This window comes from Aplysia californica, unplaced genomic scaffold, assembly GCF_000002075.1.
Source record: "Aplysia californica isolate F4 #8 unplaced genomic scaffold, AplCal3.0 scaffold00035, whole genome shotgun sequence".
NCBI lineage: Eukaryota > Metazoa > Mollusca > Gastropoda > Aplysiida > Aplysiidae > Aplysia > Aplysia californica.
Genome location: NW_004797305.1, coordinates 1,299,016 through 1,319,972, shown reverse-complemented (window position 1 = coordinate 1,319,972; position 20,957 = coordinate 1,299,016). Strand labels below are relative to the sequence as shown.

Sequence of the window (20,957 nt, the reverse complement as noted above, 5' to 3'; positions counted from 1 at the left end):
GGTAGGGGGGCAGTCCAGATTCGACTCAAATCTATGGATTTTAAGTTTTAGGCATTTTTAGCTTCTCCAGCCTCTCTTACAACTATTTCATCATATAAGAACCCTCTAAAGCCTTATTTCTTCCCATACCGGGCATGTTTGTCACCACCATTTCAAAGTCAATCTTTTATTTTTCTTTATTGCCCGTTTTCTCGAAACATGGTTTTTCTATACTTTTAAAAATAACTCCGCTATTTTTCATCCAATCTTCAAGAAATTTTCACAGAATGAAGAAAAGATGTCATACTAAAACTTAATGTGATTAATTTTTGGGCATAGTTTTTTGTTTAGTGGTGTTTGGAGTGTGGATTTTCACATAATTTTTGCAAACGTGAATACTTACCTCAGGAAAAAATTCATTAAAAATTTTCTAGTATGTTTAGGGAATCTTCATCGCACAGATTTGTAAATCTATTGTTTGCCAAGATTTATACCAAAAAAAAATTCATTTCTATTAAACATAAGTGCGGCATTAATTTCGTAAGAAAAGTCACAAAAATCCAATATGGCCACCGTATCCATGGAAACAATTTTTTTTTCTCAAATTTGATTGTGGATTTTACGATTCCTTACTATGCTTGTTATTTGTGTGAAATTTGGTAGCATTTGATATACTAATAAGCGAGATAGCCTTCAGCTGCCCCCCCCCTCCCTCTTAAGACTTCAAAAAGAGTCGGGGAAGCAAAATCATTGTCAAAGGTTATATCGATCTTGTAAACGCAGAGTGTCAAAACATTATATCAGTTGCTTTTGCCTTTTTCTCATTCATCTGTTATTTTTTTTCATCCATCTTCTTACAATTCCAAATCTAAAAACGCAATGTCTGTCCACAAGGCTCTATATCATAAGGCTCTCATTTCTCGGTATGGGTCAGTGTTGGTTTTCTGACTTCACACTGTACAGAATGGGCGGGGCACTTCCCTCTCACCCCAAGTAGATATCTAATCAAAGGAGTCGGACTACTCGTTACTCGTCAGAAGCAATAGCATGCGTCGGACTAATCATTACTCGCCGAAAGTCACAGGTATCAGATTAATCGCTATTCACCAGAAGTAGTCATAGGTATCAGACTAATCTTTCATTGCTGGAAGTAATTTCAGGTGTCGCAATAATCTTTACTAGGGCAGGATCCTGCTTGCCAAATCCGAGAGTGGGGATTCGTGATTCAGTCGGCTCAAAGAATCGCGAGTTTGCGAGCGCTCAAGGAACATTAATAGTGTCGTATCAATGCCACTTCGCAAGCGGGAGTCCCACTCTTGTTGTCCCGCCATCCTCTCCGCCCACATCCTAGTTGCGCTGCTCAGCAGGACGATCTCTTCTGTACATTGGTTGGAACCCGTTCATTTTGCTTTAATAGGGGGGTTGGACTATACCATCTTTTGTAAAATAAAGGGAGCCATGCTAAGTGTTCTGTTCCTATGGTCGCGACCTAGCACTAGGCCTATAAATATCTATAAACAAGCCGCATGGTGGTGACCGCAACAGGGGAGTGAACAGGAAGGCAATACTGTTCCACGTTCCTCTGAAGTGAATCGCGTTCCGAAGGGAAGAGTGGCGATTCAGATCCGTTCTCGCGTTTGAGACACAGCAATAATCTTTATTAGCTGGAAGTTGTTGCAGGTGTCAGATTAATCATTACTTGCAGGAAGTAAATATAGGTAATCGCTACTTGCCGGAAGTAATTGTAGGGGTCGGACTAACCGCTGCATGAGATCATTATTTAGGCGTTGGAACTACTGAAAAGAATCATAGAGCCACTGGAAGAAATTACTACACGGATAACTCGAATTCGTCGGGCCCGGCCTCGATCGTTCAAGGGATATCTTACAAAGATAAAGAACAGCCCCTCCCCCCAAAAAAAACAACAACAATAAAACAACAGACAAACAGGACCACAGGCACAGTTGAACGGATGTGTGATTTCGAGTCTTCTGTGTTCGAGTTCTAGCCTTACGACGAAGTCAATACAGTTGAACTTACCTTAACAGAAACCTGTCTTAATGGAATCTCCCCGCTCCCCCCTGGATTTATTCCTCTCTAATTACCTGTATAAAACGGAAACCTGTCCAACGGGGAAACGGAAAGAAAAATCCGCTCCCTTCCCATGGTTTCACCTGTCTAAGACGGAAAATGCTTTGCCTACTCAGCCCTGATTTGAAACAAAACTCGCAAGTTTGGTTCCGCTGGCTCTAAATTTAACGCCATGGCCATGCCGCTAGGCGAGGAAGGGAAGTAGGGGTGCAATTTAGGGGTAGATGTTACCCCATCATGCGAGCCCTGAGCGATGCAGATGGTCAGTGTAGTGTGGGTGTGAAATCTCATGACTGCCCATGAGAGTGCTCAAGTAGCGAGCCACTACGGAAACTTTCCCGGGTACCCAGAAGCCAGAGGTGTGAAATTAGTTTGACCAATGCCTGCCGCCTTGATCGTACGCCAGCCGAGAAAACAGTTCCTCGAATCGTTGTTACATGATGGCAGTGAGGGGTGGCATTGGTTGACTGTGCTTGTTACACCGATGGGTGGGGTTAAGGGTGGAAGCAAAGGAGATGTTCAAACGTTTCTGTTTTTAATAGGTCAAACAGTGGTCTTATGAAAGGCAAGCACTGGTGGTATTTGGACAAGTAAGACTGACGCATGTCATTATATGACAGGATTGCAACTGAGAGGTGTGAAGTTTTGACCACTGCTTGCCGATCGGACAAGCGATCCTTGATCCCACCGGCTGGGCCTTTGGAACCCCCCCCCCCCCCTTCCATCTCCCCCTAAATTCCCCTGTCTAAGACGGAATTTTTTTCTGGCTCCCTTGCGATTCCGTCTTACACAGGTTTGACAGTATTTAATACTAGATTTAGACTTTAACTTTAGATCTAGATCTAAGTCTAATCATCATAGCCTTCTAGCACTAACTTTGAGTTAGATTCTTTAATTATTAAAAATTTGGGTATTCTTTTACTTCCCCTCCCGTCTCAAACTTAGCTATCAGTTGTCCAATCTCTACTTATTATCTATATATTGATGCCCTAGACACTTATATCAACTTCATTTCCATCGCAAATTAATAGTTTAAAAAATATTTGATTGTTCTTAATTGAGCTATATCACACTATGCTTAACCGCCTAGTAATTTGCACGCTTTGGACCAATCGAGGAGTTTCAGCCCCCCCCCCCCCCTCCCTGGGATTAAAAAAATCTGAGGGGGTTACAGGGGGGCATGCATCCCTGTTTTAATACTTTGCTCATATCGTTTAAAAACCCTTGCCATCAAAGGAGAGGCATTTTGGGGAAAATCCAAAAAAACTGGGCGATAAATACTGTCTATCGGCGAGATGTTACGGCAAAGTGTTAACCCATAATTTGATATTGGGAGTGTAGGCAGACCCGGTAACCGGGAACAAAGTCATGAAGTATAGAGACCCGGTAGGGGAAATCTTTTGTGATTTTTCATAGAGTTTCAGCACCCTCTTGGCTCAGCGTAGACCAAGGACCTAACAACAATTGAGTATAAAACCTCCTTGGGGTAGACTTCTAGGTTCTTCTAGATCTATGGTCTAGGTCTAGACAGTTAGTCGACAGACATAAATCACAGATCTAGTTTCGAGGTCTAGATCTAGATCTAAATGAAGATTTTCGATGAACGATCGTTTTTCCTCCGTTTTGGGGTTGGAGGAATCAATAAGACAATTTGAAGAAAAGAAAATTGTCATAATTTCAATCGAGCAGTCACCCTCTCTATTTCTCTGTCTCTCTCCTCATTTTTCAGCCTGAATCTCTCCCTCTCTCTCTCTGTATCGCTCGCCTTCTCTTTCTCTTTGTTCGTTTCTGTCTTTCTTTCTCCCCAACCTACTGTCCCACCTATCTTTTTCTCGTTCCCTCCTGTCAACTGGGGCATGTGAATTCACAAAAGATTTCCCCTACCGGGTCTGTATACTTCATGATTTTGTTCCAGGTTACCGGGTCTGTATAGGCCTACACTTCGTTTGAGATTTTACAGATAGGTTTGAAATTTTCTTGAAAATAATTAATTTGCAACAGTATTGGTGGCTTTATGTGAGATATGTAGCAAAACAATGTAACTGCACTTTGACCCCTGAAACAGTGCATCTGTGTGCGGGAGTAAAAGTACAAATTTTGGCTAAATCTAGCCAACCAAAATTTGCCTCAGCCTTGATCTAGCTAGATCTATTAATTAAACTAGAAGATGGCCTAGGTTACGGGACCAGTCGAGTTGTGATGTCCCGGACCAGGGGTCGGCCATTTTGGCGAAATTAGTCAGGGGATCTCCAGATTAGGAGCCTTTTCGCGGGTTTTGGCTCCAAGAGTAGGCTAGCGGGTTTCAGGGGGGAGGGGCTAAAAAAAATATAGAGGGGGTCCTGCCCCCCTGAATTTTATCATAATTTGATGTTTTGAAGATAGGTTTGATCTTGCTCACAGAGCATCAAGCATAGCTTATAAAAGATCTAGATCAGGACTCAAATAAGAGGGGTGGGAACTGCCGAAAATGCGCCTAATCTGGAGATTCCCTAATTTATTTTGCCAAAATGGCCTCCCCTGAGCCGGGGCATCACAACTTGACTAGTGCCCAGGTTTCTACTATAGCAGTATATAGGCCTAGATCTAGATGGATCATGCGGCAGATCTAATTTATATATATATAAAATCAACAGTATTTTTATAGAATAAACACTCCCATTTTGCGTCACATCCACTACCGGAAGTCAGCTCCAATTAACCATTGGCGACGTTTTCAATGCCAAAATCGTGTTCAGGGCCCTAAAAAACCCATAAAAAGCTACAAAATAATGGCAGTGGCTATCCTCACCCGGGGTGAGAATAAAAATACGATCGACCTCTCACCCCGGGTGAGACTTGCCAGCGTTGACTATTCTCACCCTGTGTGAAACAAAACCTGTTTTTCCTAATTTCGGAATACTGTCTAGATCGGTGCGGATGATCAAATTGACAAAAGCAAAGAAAAAAATGGCGTTATACCAGTTATTGCTCAAAATTTTAGAAAGCTAATTTGATCGTCTACATAGATGCTACGGCTATTTCACTTTTCGAATCGAGCCGAACTACGCGGGCCGCCATTTTGTTTTGCCTAGAATTTCTTGCAAAATCTACTCCCCCTCTCTCTTTCCGCCTCTTCCTGAATACCGTCTATCAGAGTGGACGATCAAATTGACAAAAACAAAGATAAAAAATTATGTTAAAAAACAAAAGTAAATTAATTTGGTCGTCTACAAAGATGCCACGGCTATTTAACTTTTCGAATCGAGCCGAACTACGCAGGTCGCCATTTTGTTTTGCCCGGAAGTTCTTGCGCTACTTCTCTCTCTCTCTCTCACTGCCCACAGACAAAATAGCATGCTTTTTTTAACATAAAAGCGCTGGAACATTTGTTCACGGCACAGAATTCTACACTTCTGTTATCACAGTGTAGAATTCAGTGGTTCACGGTGAACGCTACACTGGTTGGCCTAGGTTCACAGTGAACGCACATCGAGTGAGAATAGCCGAAAGGCCCGCCTGCGCTATTCTCACCTGACCCAAAATAATAATACCCTTTATGAACAAAACTTTTATGAAAAAATGTTATTTGGACTCGGGTCCGGAAAAAAGGAAGTGTCTTCGTTCTATAGATCTAACGTTCAGTGCTTCCAATTTTTCGCCATTTTTTAGTTTCCCCCACACCTTATCTGCCGATCCGATGCCCGCCGCCTCATTGATATGCCCACCCCCCATGTTTCCCACTTTCTTTGTTGTAGAAAATTGTAAAATTGAAGATTAGCAGACCACCTGGCACCTGCATATTATGAGCTGTGTAAAAAAAAAGACCGATTCGTTCAAATTTTATAAACAAGCCTGTGTCATCTCGGCTAGCAAGAAAAAGTTGTGTTGCTGTGTAGAGCCGAGCATACGGCAACTTTTGATTCCATAGACCAGAGCACAATTCATAACGTAGACCCATCAAGACTAGCTTATTATTGTAATAAAATAATGATCAGTTGCCGGGGGGAAAAAAGACTGACGCTTATATAACGTTCAACGCTCGGACCGATAGTTCCCCCACCCCTCCATGACACGCACACAGCCACACGTGTGCAGGCCGCCCATCCAACCCCGACACACGCTAACGAGCCATCTTTAATTGCTTCTGATGACCTCTTGACAAATAAACATTTATTAGAAGCGCTAGAGACATCCGCCCTTGGTGCAACCGTGCCCTGAGCGCGACCAGTTCCCCATTTTTCCTTCTGTGCAGCTCATGTGCAATCTGTTTTATTAGAGTTACGTGCCTTGTCTAGTTCCACTTTTGGTCAATCCTTTTCCGAGAACGTCCGTCATCTGCTAGTGCAGCAGTCGAGTTCGAAGTGAAAGGCTTATCAGAAACATTCTTAGAGAAGTTTTCTTCAGTTACTAAACTAGAGTAGCTGGCCCAACCCGCGACCACTTGTCTCTGTACCCTCTGTTATTAATAAGATAATTGTTTTCATCATAATTTGATAAAGAAATGATTTTATTAACCTTTAAATGGTGTACTAACAACTTTCATGCACCTGTCATCTGTGCGCGCATGGTCGTGCCCTTTTCCGTATACGGTCACGCTGAGGGCATGCGGTCGCGCCAAGGCCAAGGGCAGAGCATTAACATGTTAAAATGTGAAATCTGCGAATGAAGTTTAGGAATGATTGACGATATCACAGTATAAACCGGAAGTTGACACATTGAAGCGGCCCTGAACATGGATTGCCTGACCTATTTTGCTGACAGAGACCGCTGAGAAGCAAAATACGACAAGTGGTCGCGGGTTGGGCCAGGTACTCTATAGCTGATAGCTTTTCAGGCCGGTCTCAAATTCATCATATAAGATAAAAACTCGGCTCCTGCACAAAACGCCATTTCGCCCGAAGTGATCCCGGTCTCTACCCAGCCTGAGGCGAGTTGAGAGTGAGGCAGGACAGGAAGCCGGAAGTCGGAAGTGATGCCATGCCGGACAAAAATCAGAGCACGAATAACATTTTTTCATATTCGGACTCGAGTCCGAATAGATTAGTCACTTCGTTTATGAGACGGGAGGGTTTCTATAAAGAAAGTGGCTATTCTCATCCGCCCGAAAGTTCTCGCAAGATCAACTCCTCCCCTCTTCTCTCTCTCTCTGTCTCTTTCTGAATACTGTCTGTCGGTGTGGACGATCAAATTGACCAAAACAAAGTTAAAAAATGATGTTAAAACACAAACGTATATTAATTTGGTTGTCTACAAAGATGCTACGGCTATTTCACTTTTCGAATCGAGCCGAACTACGCGGGTCGCCATATTGTTTTGCCCGGAAATTCTCGCGCTACTCCTCTCTCTTTCTCCACTGCCCACAGACAAAATTGTACGCTTTTAGTAGGCTACAGTTGTAATGGAACGTTTGTTCAAGGCACAGAATTCTACAATTTTTCTGTTATCACAGTGTAGAATTCTGTGGTTTAGGGTGAACGCAAAATTTGGTGAACGCGCACCGGGTGAGAATAGCCACAAGACTCGCCTGCACTATTCTCACTCCGGGTGAGAATAGAGGTGGTCTTCTATAAATTTACCTTGAATTAAAAGCAAATTTCATCAGGCGGCAATGCACAGATAAGAATAGAATCTAATATCTAGATTCTAGGAGGCCTTATGACTTGGGATAGGCTACAACAACAACGTAGGGGCCTATTTTCATGCCCTGCCTATTGACGAAGGAAGAAATTTTAAATTAAAGTTCTTACCCAAAACTAGGACCGTTGGAATAAAACCGTAATAAAATACAAGTCTTGTTCCCGTCATTACAGTCGACATTCTCTGCTTGGTTGCTGGGGACAACTCAGCCATGATCAAAAGCTTGAGATGAGGTAGGCCTGTATACTATAGTATAGCGACGATCTGAGAGAACGAACGACCCTTTCCTGTCCGTTGGTTTGTGTTGTCCTGCTCTATGACTATGACGAAAAGAAAGAAAGTCGGCAACGTGAAAATGAAGAAGTCGAATTGAGAGTAATGTCCCTTGCTACGTAGCATGAAAATTTCGCCATAAAGCTATCAAGCTTTTTCTTTTTTACATTAGGCCTATTATACATATTATCATAATATCCCCCCTGTGTGTCTAATTTAGGCATTTGCGTGCATAGAGTTCGTAGTCCAAATAATAACAAATGAAATAGCCCTCCATTGACTATCAATAAGAAAACCCAACTACTTCTGCTGGAATGGGAAATTATGCACATCATGCATAGGTCTACATGACGACATCATTGTATCATGGTAGCTTACAATACTTACATACTTACATAATATTATGATGCGTACCTTCGATTGCCATTTCATATTGACCCGAAATATGGTTGTAAGAGTTTTTGACGTCGAATCTATGTCGTATGGTCCATGGTGATCTTTTACTCTTTACTGTTAAAATTAAATACTGCACATCCTTATAATAAAATAATAAAACGGCTTTTTGGGGGGTGCACTCTGCAGAATTCGCCAATTTATTCCATATTTTGACTCTGACATGATGTATCCATTTGATGCTGATAGATTAAATGGTTTGCAGCCGACCATAAATAAGCAATTCCTTGTCTGTGTTCATTTCATCGCGACGGAATTTTCGCTAAATTGCAGTATATGTAGGCCCTATTCTCATTTTCCATGAGAAAGACTTGAAATGAGGATCATGTGAAGTGAACATATTTTGTAGTGAGCGACTAGGCCTACAGACTGTCATAACAGCATGCACCAGAGTGCAGAATTTAGGCCATGAGACGTTACAATATTATGTAGATATCTACAGTTATACATTTTTGATGACTGCAGCTGGTTAAAATTGTAATGGGTCTGCATTGTGAAGCGGTAGCGTTCGCTTATACTTGATGCCGCTCGAATGGTTAAAAAAGACCCTTCCTTCTATAGAGAAGTGTTTTTCCTACAATTTCGAAAAAAAAAATTAGGCCCGCGTGAAAAGCCAAAATGTAGTTTATCTTATTCTTAGTTTCATTTTTGTCTTATTTTTGTTTTGGTATATGTAAGAGTTTTACGGCACTTAATGCAACTCCAACGCCATACAAGCGCCGAAGATTAGAGGTGTTACAAGAAAGTAACAAACATAAAAAGTGGGAGGACTAATAGAGATATGCGCGATCTTTGGTAGTCAAGAAGGGGCAAACCACACCAGAGCACCCGCCAACCACCCACTATGTTAGTTTTAAGATATCAAAATCCAACTCAAGTGGAAACAAACGTTATTCATTCTTTTTTTAAAAAAATTAAACAAAAAACAAACAAACGAAAACAAACGTACATTTTATTTTTAGGCCTCTGCATCAGAAACTAATTTTAAAAAAGAAAAGAAAGAAGAAAACCCTTTAAGTTCAAACGGAGCTTCATCCAAACGCCCCAGGTGTGTGTTTACTAGAAAAAAAGGGAGCTTAATGAGTAGGTCTATCTATAGCTTACCCAGAAAAGAATAACAAGTTATCCAAAAGTAACCCCCCCCCCCCTCCCACACACACACAAATATATTAGTTCAAACTAATCGTCCCGATCATCTTTAATGATTGCATGTGTTCTGCACCTGTCTTGCACCTAAACCTAATTAAGCTGGCATCATTTCTGCGTGTCATTTTGTGTTGCACTCTTGCTAGGCTACTCGTGAGTACTTTGGAAATGCTAATACGATCTTCCGATTCAGTTTCATCCAATAACCAGGACAATGGATTAATTATTCTTCAATTTATAATCTCCATCGACCAATGGTAATGGTGAGTAAACGTGAGCGCCAGCACGTTGCTATCTGTAATGAACTCCAGCAATTTCTGGAAACATAATCAAAAGGATGCTACCATCATATTCATTTTTAATCTCTTTTGATGGCCACTTCCTAACACGCGTTTTTCACTGTGCGAAGTCTACCATGCACGCATTCACTGCTCTTATTCTCACATTCACATAGTATCATAAATTATTATCTGCCATTCAGTCTTCCTCACACAATCCCCCCCCCCCCAATCAACGCACCTGCCCACCTCTTGCTCTCTCATCCTCCCCCGTGGTCACGTGTACTCACATGCCGGTACCGATTTACTCTCTCGCTTTTTCAGTCTCAGCACTGAATGTAAACTGGGGTTTGCGGTGCAAATGGTTAAGGCTCCTTATCATAATACTAATACCCAGAAGATGTTAGTTTGATTTCCAAGCCTTGATGTCTATTTTGAGCACAGTACAATGTAGTATCGTTTATCTTATTCTGTCTTCAGGGATGCTGCATATCTCACACAGCCGGGATCACGGTGGCGACATAGGGGCGTACGCATATATAGTATTTTTTTTTAAAGACACAAAAAGGAGAGATAAGGACGTCTGGTGTTTGAAAAGAAAGGAGGAGCAAACCACATCATAGCACCCGAAAACCACCCTTGGGGTTAAGTGCCCAGACGGCCTCACGTACAAGCTGGAGGTCGTGCTTCGATCCACCGAAGTGAAATGCCAGCCTCGCTCCATTGGCGAGAAAAACACTTTACACAACCCCCCCCCCCTCGTTCTTTCTTTAATTTTAGTTTTACTAAACGTTTTACGGCACTTGCAACACAATAAGGTCATATAAGTGCTGATACACAAAAAAGGAGGAGGAGAGATGAGGACGATAGATGTTTGATAGGAAAGAAGAACACACCACACCAGAGCATCTGCCAATCCCACACTGTAGATCGATATATTTCGCAGAAACTTCACTTGAATCGAATTTCACCACAATAATTAAAGCCCAACATTTTCAGCTGTTAATTACTTTTCCGTCTGTAACATGATGAGCTTGAGCGATAGTTTATGGCAAGTTAGTATGATCACCACCACATTACATCAAAATGAAGATAAGGATAAGGACGAACCTCTTAAAAAAACAAAAACAGAAAACATCAGAACACCCATTAGCAATCTGCATCTGACTGATATTCAAAAACAACATGCAAGAATGTATTATTCATTATGGATTACGCACCATAACGTATTAATAACTACAAAAAAAACAACAATTCAGCCAATTGGTATTATATGACTTAGTTTAATATTTCAAGATCAAAATCACAACAAGCAAGTAATAAATAGACATCCAAAACAGCATCTGTCGAGAAAATATTTAATTCATCTAGGCTAATCAAGCACATTACTCATTACTCAACATATTTACACAGGGCGTGACAACTTCATCAGTTGTTGAAAGTTTTCTCTGAAACAGCATGGCCCCTTCCACAATCCCAGAAAAACAACATTGGATTTGGAGGCAGTTATGGCTGACTTCGATGGTAATATAGCTGCCTCCTGAGGGGGCTGAATGCAAGCTGTTTCGGGGGACAATAAATTATCATCACAGCCCTTTCATAGTTCAAACACTTTGCACTTCACATTTACATCAGAGTGGATCAATTTAGAATTGGTGTTTTATCCTGGAAAAAAATCTGATACAGATTCAAATGGAAGACTTCTTTGAAGGAAAAGACAGAATGTCTTTCAAATTACAATATCAACAAAGTAATGCATTGCATTATTGAAAAAAAAGGGGTTAGAAAAGAAAGAAACTGAACTCTAGAATTACTAAAGAAAGTTGAACATGTTGATAAAAAGTTGGACAAATTTGGCCCTGAAGTTTTTTCCACAGTGTTGATGTACTAAGATTCAGAAAACAAGTGAAAGTGAATTTTTAAAAAAAGTTTGACAAAGGGAAAAGAAGGAGTTGCTAAAATACTTTTGCAGAAATTCGCAGTTTCTATGCATTTATGGGGGATTTTCAAATTTGAAAGAAATAGAACAGGTTGATCTAATAAAGATTAGAAAAAACCCAACCAGAATTAAAACTAAGTAACTATAACTTAAAACTTCAATTGAATAGGCATTTCAAAGAAAAGTTTAGAACCAGCTCAAATAAATGGACAGCAGATCTCTTTCCAATGATGACTGAAAGGCAAGAGCTTGTGAAAATACCATATCTTTTGTAATTACATTTCTTTAATTAATCCAAGAAACGTACATGATGGTTACGTGTACCAATACACTGATATAATCTCATAACAAAAAGTAGTCTTAATTTCTGGGCAGAAGTACTCGCAAAGTTTACAGTTTGCACAATAACAGCAACGTTTTGCAAGGACCAGATAAGGATAACATAAAGGTACTCAGAAAAAAAAGTGGAAGAAACAGAACACCACAGTGTCCACTGAAATTTCTGTGGTACAAAGTCACAGTAAAAACTGGAAGAAGAAACAAGGATTGCTAATTTTTAGAGGAGGGTAGGGAGGCGATCTGGCCCCTGTAACTCAGTGTGACCGATTTACACTGAATTCGCACTAGCCACGTGCTCATTCTTCTCTAAAGGGAGTGGATTACAGCAGGTCTCAAGTGTCATACACTCTGAAGTGCTCCACTAGACTGTAAATGGGTAATTAAAATGTAGTACAGTTCTCCCTGACACTGGATAGGAACACAGATGAAACAGGCATTTTATTAGTGAATAAGTGTGCAAACATTCATTGCCCCCTTGTTTTACATCCAAGCTCTTGTCTACACCTTCCCTAGTTTTCCTCGGGCACAATGTGTAGTTACTTATTCAAATAGAAATCTGGTCTGTCTTATGTTATTATAGTCTCTACTGGCACCTGCTTGTCCATCATTTTTTCCCTTTTGATCAATAGCATTTTCAGTTCCTTTTTATATAGCCACAAGTCCAAAGGTTGCTGGATATACAAAAAACACTTACATATCCCCCATATAGTGATAGCTGTTCATAATCCATCCTCTTTCTCTAGTGGAATATAGGGTGGGAAAAATTTTTGAGTCTTACTTAGGCTGATAATGAGCTGCTTGGAACAATAAAGGTAATTCAGCACTGAAAAACAGGAAGACAACAGATATAGATGAGAGAAGCCTGAAAAAGATAAAGAACTTACAAGTGGCATCCTTTAGCCGCCCACTGGGAAAAGCAGTAATACAATATTTAGGTAAACCACAAGACTAAAGAACGAACAGGCCAAAATAGCCCTTATAAATTACTTGGAATGTCTTGGTACCATTGTAAATGAATTTGATTTATCTACATCTCTTCCATGTTCAGGACAACTTTGAATCAAGTAACGTCAACAAGTTTTGGAACTTACTGTTCGATGCAATAATACAATTTTAAAAAGCCCCAAAACAGCAGAGCCACTGCTTTTCAGAAGATTTTGAAAACTGACGATTACTCATTAAAAAATGTTCAATATAGCAAGGCATAAACCAAAGCCAGAACAATGCAAGAGAAAAAGGAGGCACGTATTGTCTAAACTGAGTGTTGGCAAACTTTTTAGTATGTGCCAATGAGCCAGGTGCCTTGTGAAATGGAATGTTTTTCCACTTGATCTATAAACAATAGGATAAAACTTGATAAAGCATGGGGAAGGAGGTCTGTTCTATGGTGACATGTTTTGGCAAAATAAAAAAATGTGCAGATGTCTTGCCTCCACCTCAGAACCAGTTGACATTCTCTTTCGGTGTGATACACATATTTTAGTTTTTAAGAACATAAGAACTGTCTCTGTAATCAGTACCATATGCAATGATTATTTTTGTATCTTCTGAGAGACATTTCCCCATTCTCTTAAATCAATCACTTGACCAAGTTCAGATCTTTTCACTCAAGTCATATATATAAAGTGCTGGGTAATTATCAGCCTAACTTAAATTTTATATGAGTAGCAACACTCTGTACCACTAACATAGAGTAATAATCAACACGACTTTTGATAAAATGGTACAAGATTCTAAAGCAACTGAAAATGTCAGATTGAATGGAAGGCAAAGAACCCCATAGATTAAAAAAAAAACGTTATGAGGATTTAAGGTCTCTTGTTTTTTATAATGAAAAAAAAAAAAAGTTAAAGTCTTAAGTTGAATGTAAAAAAAAAAAGAGCATAAAACACAATACCAAAATTGCAGATTCTTAAATAATATTGTGCCATAAATATTTGTGCTACTTGGCACATAATTAAAGTGTTCACCAAAGAAAGAACTGAAGTACTCACTTCAGCGGTAATTATGGCACAGTATAAAAGTTCCGGATGTTGAACAATAAATATTTCCATAAATAAGAATCTTGTACAGAACACCAAGCTGAATCAATGGTATTGTCTCCTTGAATGGTTTGATATATTTTGTGCAAAATTAAGATAGCCTGAGACAAAAAAAATTACTAAAGCTTGTTCACTTTTGTCTGTCTGCATAAAAAATTCTAGCTCATTCATTAATTTGCCAATGCACAAGTATCAGGTGATCCAAAAAATCCTTTACCCACAGAGTTATAGGCTTTCCCATCCCACGCGAAAAGTGTTTTTTTTTTGGTCAACAGGTATACATAAATGTATATGATTGCTACAATAAATAATTTACAATAATCTAGCCAACAAATTGCCCATTCTGAGACACACCACCACCTTGGCCCCACATTAGTGTTTAATCTTAGTCAACCCCCCCTCCCCCTCCCCAGGCAATCTAAACATCTAATCATCCCCATGTGCATGTACATCTCAACAAATACTTTAGTTCTCAACAGTAGGTATGCGTTAATGTATGTGGACAAAATAGGTCAACTTTTTAAATGTTTTGAGTGTATGCTGTAAATGACCTATTATTTTTTTTAACCCACTTAAGGTTTAACATCAAAGAAATCTTGTGTGAACCTTATTTTGCAGTGCCTTTCAATAATGAGTTTTTAGATTCATCTAACTTTTAAACCCCCATGCAAAGAGACCTGAGACGATTAAACAGTGTTATTTACTTTTAACCTTGTTTTAGTGCAGACAGACAAAAGTGAACAATCTTTTATACCCCCCCCCCCAATTCCCCAGTTCTAAGTGAACCCCATTGCAGGAAAAAACATGAATAATGTTAATATGAATAAAAATAAATTCTGAAAACCTGTCTGCAGGTACTCTGTGTTTCAGAAGCCTAGTCATAGACGTTTTGAGCTATTTGTCATTCTCAATTTTTGTTTTTAAAAGCAGCCTGCACAATAACGTTCTATACAATTTTCACAAATATATGGAGTAAACTTGGGTGGACTACCATGGCCACTCTAGCTCAAGTTGCAACCACTTTTACATGCATTGCTTTTTGTTCATGATGAAAATAGTAAAAGAAAACGAAAAGCAATCACATTACTATTGTCTTTGGTGAACAGATACAATCCCTGAGTTTTAAATACGTATATATTATATATATGTCATCTTCCAAATATATTATACCTTTTGAAAAAGTACACAACACACAACATTAGGTCTACCTTACTTTCAATGGCTTCAGCTATTTCTCAGCTTCAAGATATCATACATGAACAACAAGAACAGATACAAAATGCATTTTTTCTTCATTAGTTCAACACAAAGAGGCTTTCATTCTCAAATACATCATCATAAATTAGTTTGCATGGTATTATTGCACAAGCCTCTTTTATTCCTTCACTCTCATTCACATTCAAACAAAGGAAGCAGAATTTCATCCAAAAGATGGAAGAGGCGATAGAGGTACTCCCAGCGGGGACAGAGGACTGCGAGGGACAGAAGGTGCTGGCTGAGAACGCTCCGAGTTGAGGAAAGTACTGGAACTTGTCATCATGGGAGCTGTCATAGTGGGCCGGCACTGTCGAGGCGATGCCATATCTAACGGCAGGGCTAGGGCTTGGCACGTGATGTCTCCTCCAAAAAATGACAAAGTTTGATTGTCCGAGGGTGTTCTTGGAATATTACCATAGCTGGCAGAAAACACTTCAAATGTTTCCTCTGCTTGCTGAATAATGTCCAGTAATGGTGACGATGGGAAAGTGGCTTGAACAGGGGAAATGATAAATGGCGGGGTCACGAGGAAATCCGCGTTGCTACAACGACGCCGAGAGTCCACAGTCGTGCAAACTTGCAGCAGAGGAAGAGAGCCAGGGCGGACTGGAGTTCTGGCCGGGCTTGGTGAGGCAGCAGTCTGGGAGAGGCTGGAGGGAGACAATTCCAGTTTGACAGTGCTCAGAGGGTGGCTTTTGCTTAAGGTTGCTGATGTATGATCAACTGACGATGAAGACGTAGATGGTGGTGGCTGTGGTTGAAAAAAACTCATCGATGTATCCATGCCGTCATCTTGTTGGAAGGATGGTGGACAATTGTTTGGTAAATGCTGCTGCTCCAAAGTTGGAGAAAAAGTGAACACACATGGCAACTGTGAATTAGGTGCAGGAGGCGCAGATCTGCACAAGGTAGTCGTTGTTAAAGGAACCTGAAGCTGGCCTTTTAGTTGAGTTTCAAATTTCTGCAGCTGCTGGATAAAATTGAGATTGGGGTCTACAATAGGTCTCTTCAGTCTGATCTGTTCAAAAGCCACATCCAACGACAGTCCTTGTTTTTGCATGATGTAGGCAATACACACTGTTGCTGACCGACTGACCCCTGCTCGACAGTGCACCAGGACTTTACCTCGTTCTTCTGCCACACTATCTGTGAACAGAAAAAAAAGAAAAGCCATTATTACTCAGTATGAAAAATATTTAAAACATACAAAACAATATAAAACCTGAAAAGACAAGGTGTAAGTCATAATAATCTGGTTAACGAGAGGAAAATTAGTGTAAAGTGCCTTTCCCATGAACATAATGTCGGGATTCAGGCTTGAACATGCAACGTCACTGTTCAGAGTCCCGTAGCCTAATCACTAGACTACCGATGCCGCTAAAGAAAAACAATATACACGAGTACTTTGAGAAAAACAGAAAGCACAATTTTCCTTTCTAGCTTTACTAATGGTCAAGACATCAAAATCCCAAAATCCACTAATGGTGGTCACGCTGTCTAAAACAATATAATATTGCTCTGAAACAAAAAAAAAGAGATCTGACATACAAATATCCCATGCACCATATAGGCCATCAAAACGAAAAATTTAATTTGTATATAAACAGTGATGTCCACTTAAACCAAACACTGTTTTAATCTGACAACGGTGGTAAACTAAAAGAAAATAAAAACCCCATTTTTTCACCTTTTATCCTTCTATTTGAGCAACCTCTCTAAACTAAAGACACGTCTAAGTCTAAAGAGAAAAAAATGCGGTGGAACCGCACATTTCACTTTAAGCGAACCCCACTGTATATAATAAGGAATTAATTTAGATTTTGCCCGGGTGGCGGCCGAATCCTACTCTTACTGCTTTTGGACCACTAAGGGTCTTGCACATGGGACCTCCAAGATTTTTCGCCCTTATCCGAAAAGGCTAGGTGTTATATCTTGCCTACCTTAAGATCAGGGGTGTGGCTGAAATACAGCAGTAAGAAAGAGCAAATGAGTAGCAGTAGAAAGGCTGCAGAAAGAGCCAGGAGCCCTGAGGAGGGGGGCAAAGGAGGTGAGGGGCAAAGACCGTAATCTCTAGATCATGAGAACCCCCTTTATTCACCTATTTAGTTTTAGTTTTAGTAGAGGTTTTACGGCACTCGCAACTGCATAAGGTCATATGAGCGCCAGAAGATTAGAAGTGTTACAAGAGAGTGACAAACATAAAAAAAGAAGAAGGAGAGATGAGGACTATACATGTTTGATAGGAAAGAAGAAGCAAAACCACACCAGAGCACCCGCCAACCACCCTCTTTACTCACCTATGAACTGTATGAGCCGCGGGAACCAAGAGAGCAGATCGGCGTGTAAGTTATCGTTGATGGGCACGTTCATGTAGCGGTACTGTGTCTCGAAGTGGTTCTCGCAGCTGGTGGACACGTTGAGCAGGGCGGTGATGCCCAGGCGCTGTAGAACCTCGTGCTGGCCCGAGTGGGACACGTCACCCAGGTACAGGTGCGGCAGGATTTCTGATGGCTCCTCCTATGGGGGGGGGGGGGGGGGGGGGAGATACCAAACAAGACAGTGAGTTTTTTGTGAGTTTCTTTTTTCTCGTAAGAGTACTTGCAACACAATAAGGGCATATAGGTGCCGAAGAAAAGACGTAAGTGTTAGTTTAGTTTTAGTTGAGGTTTTACGGCACTCGCAACTGCATAAGGTCATATGAGCGCCAGACAATTAGAGGTGTTACAAGAGAGTACATGTAACAAACATAAAAAAGAAGAAGCGGAGATAATGACGATAAATGTTGGATAGGAAAGAAGAAGCAAACCACACCAGAGCACCCGCCAATCACCCACAAGAATAGATGTGTTACAAGAGAGTAACATACACAACAAAAGAAGGAGGAGAGATAACGACGATAGGTGTTTGACAGGAAAGAAGTCCTGAGCAGACCACACCAGAGCACCCACCAACCATCCGCACAGTGAGTTTGATTGTTTGTTTGAGTAAAGAGAGGCACATCGGAACAATAATGGTAATGGTCATTAAGTGATATGGAAAAGCAAGATGGACAGACAGACGGAAATAACAGAGGGAAAGTTTGAATTTATCATTTTCCCCCTTCTGTAAAGAAAATTAAAAGCACAATAACCGACCTTTAGTACAGACACACAGACTGAGATACATATATATATATATATAGACAGAAAGACAGACAGAGAGAGATAGACAGACAGAACCAACAGGACGAAAGAGAAGGAGTGAAGAAATAGGTCCTACCACCATACAGTAGTACCCACCAACCACCCGTTGGGGACACATGGAAGACAACGACATTTACTCATTGAAAACTTGCTAGTATGTACATGTATTACTACTATGGTGACAATGCTGTCACAGTTGCCGATATGTATAATAATATGTAAAAAAGAAGCACCTACAGCGTTGGGGAAAATAGGAAGTTAAAAAACAGAAACAACACGAGTGTGTGTGTGTGTGTGTGTGTGTGTGTGTGTGTGTGTGTGTGTGTGTGTGTGTGTGTGTGTGTGTGAACAGAAACAACACGAGTGTGTGTATATGTGTGTGTATGTGTGTGTGTGTGTGTGTGTGTGTGTGTGTGCGCGTGTGAACAGAAACAACATGAGTGTGTGTATGTGTGTATGTGTGTGTGTGTGTGTGTGTGTGCGCGCACAGAAACAACATGAGTGTGTGTGTGTGTGTGTGTGTGTGTGTGTGTGTGTGTGTGTGTGTGTGCGTGTGTGTGTGTGTGTGTGTGTGTGTGTGTGTGTGTGTAGGAGGGGTGGACCTAAACGTTACACTCCCCAACCACCCTCACGACCACCGCACTCCAGGAGCAGATCAAGACAACGGTGTGGTACAATGCATTATATCGAAATGAGGCAAAAGAAGCAGACCACAGTGTAAAAGGGCATGCATCCACAATCCCCTAAATATTACTACAGTTTGGAAAGGAATGAAATCTAAGGGCTAACGAAAGAAACTTAAATTAATAGATGCAGTGTTTTGAAAGCATCAACAGAATATTTCTTAACCTCCCCCTCCCCCTTTTTTTTCTTCTTTTCACCAAAAAAAAAATCACTCACACACGCGTTTAAATTTAGGCCCTGCCATGGCTAAATGACGGAGGCAAAAGACGTCAAACTATCTCGAGGAGACAACACACTGATGATTTCGAGGTATGGATCCTCCAGAGCCGGAGACGAGCAGCAGTTTCGATTATTTCCTACGTGCAACTACAGAACTGAGATTTACCAACGGCACCTGAAAGGTTATAAAAAGTAAGAATACACGAATCCGAAATAATTGCTTCCGGTGCTATTAAATGTTCCATTTTCGAGCAACGAAGCACTCAGGAAGTTTGTTGACTTTTGAGAGAGAGAAAGCGAAGGGGAAGGGAAAGGGGAGTGGAAGGGTGAGGAGGGGGGGGGGAGAAAGACAGAGAGAGAGAGAGAGAGAGAGAGAGAGAGAGAGACAGAGAGAGAGGGTGGAGGGGGAGTGGGAGAGAGAGGAGAGAGAGGGAGAGAGGAGAGAGAGACAGAGAGAGAAAGGGGGGGGGGCACATAGAGAAAAGAGAAAGGTTTCTATGAATCAAACTCCTCACAATCACAATGATACAGAATAAACACGGGTAGTGTGACAACCAAAAACGCAGGCTACATCGATCATTGGTACAACTGCTGAGTAATAGAAGAGGAAAAAAACCCAACCCATCAGACAAGAAAATTAGTTTAGTATCGGAGTAATCTTTCAGTCAGCTTTCCTCTCACTTCTAGCTGCTATTGAGATGTATTTTATGGCGAGTCAGCATAAGAGCGACCCCGTTTCTCCAGGAACAGAGGTGAAAGTAGCGCTGAAAAGAAGAAGACGGAATACATCACCATCAACATTCGCCTTTTGAAAGCAATATTAAAAAAAAAAAGAACATTCAGGAAAGGGAGAGGCAGACGGGCGAGGAGATCCAAAATCTGAGAAGGAAGGGAGAGAACAGGCAGAAGCAATGTTCATGTACATGTATTCAAGTTTTCAGCTGATGATAATAGATGATTGTTGAGGTGTTTTACGGCACTATCTACAGTTTAAGTTTTCAGCTGACCAGTCGGGACTTCGTTGAAGAAAAAAGATTCTTAAGTCAAAGTAAACACACCAATGCACAGAGTGACTATAGTCGGACCGATAATACATCACACAGAACCGGCACTCGCGATAAGAACCATCCCACAATCCCACCACTTTGTGACTTCGCTTCGCATGCCAATCCCACCTCCCGGCCCGACCCGTTAGGATTGGCGAGCTGACCGCAAAGTAATCATCAAAAATCATAGCAATAAACCACGCCTTGTCATTTCCCTCCCTCGCGGTGTTCAAAGTGCTAAACCGGCTCTCCGGTACGTATCGTAAAATCGTGGTGGTGGAGTGATCTTCTCTCATCCTTTCCCCATTCACCAAGTCGCAACTTCCGTTTGTGCCTCTACTTTTCCCTTGGTCCCCCTCTCACTCTTTCCAGATCACAAGGATTGGCGCATCATCATCATATCTCCCCCCCCC

The 20,957-nt window shown here is 41.0% G+C and overlaps 1 protein-coding gene across 1 annotated transcript in view; it reads right to left on the bottom strand.

Moving 5' to 3' along the window:
- Positions 1–11,099: 11,099 nt before the first annotated feature.
- The window catches only part of LOC101847406 (dual specificity protein phosphatase 1), a 30,960-nt gene continuing 21,102 nt past the window's right edge, over positions 11,100–20,957 (bottom strand). The window contains exons 3-4 of the mRNA XM_005091728.3: positions 17,711–17,930; positions 11,100–16,559 (exon numbers count right to left, since the gene is read on the bottom strand). Of these exons, the coding sequence (XP_005091785.1) occupies positions 15,577–16,559; positions 17,711–17,930 (1,203 nt within the window). The 3' untranslated portion in view covers positions 11,100–15,576. The remainder of the gene's footprint in view (positions 16,560–17,710; positions 17,931–20,957) is intronic.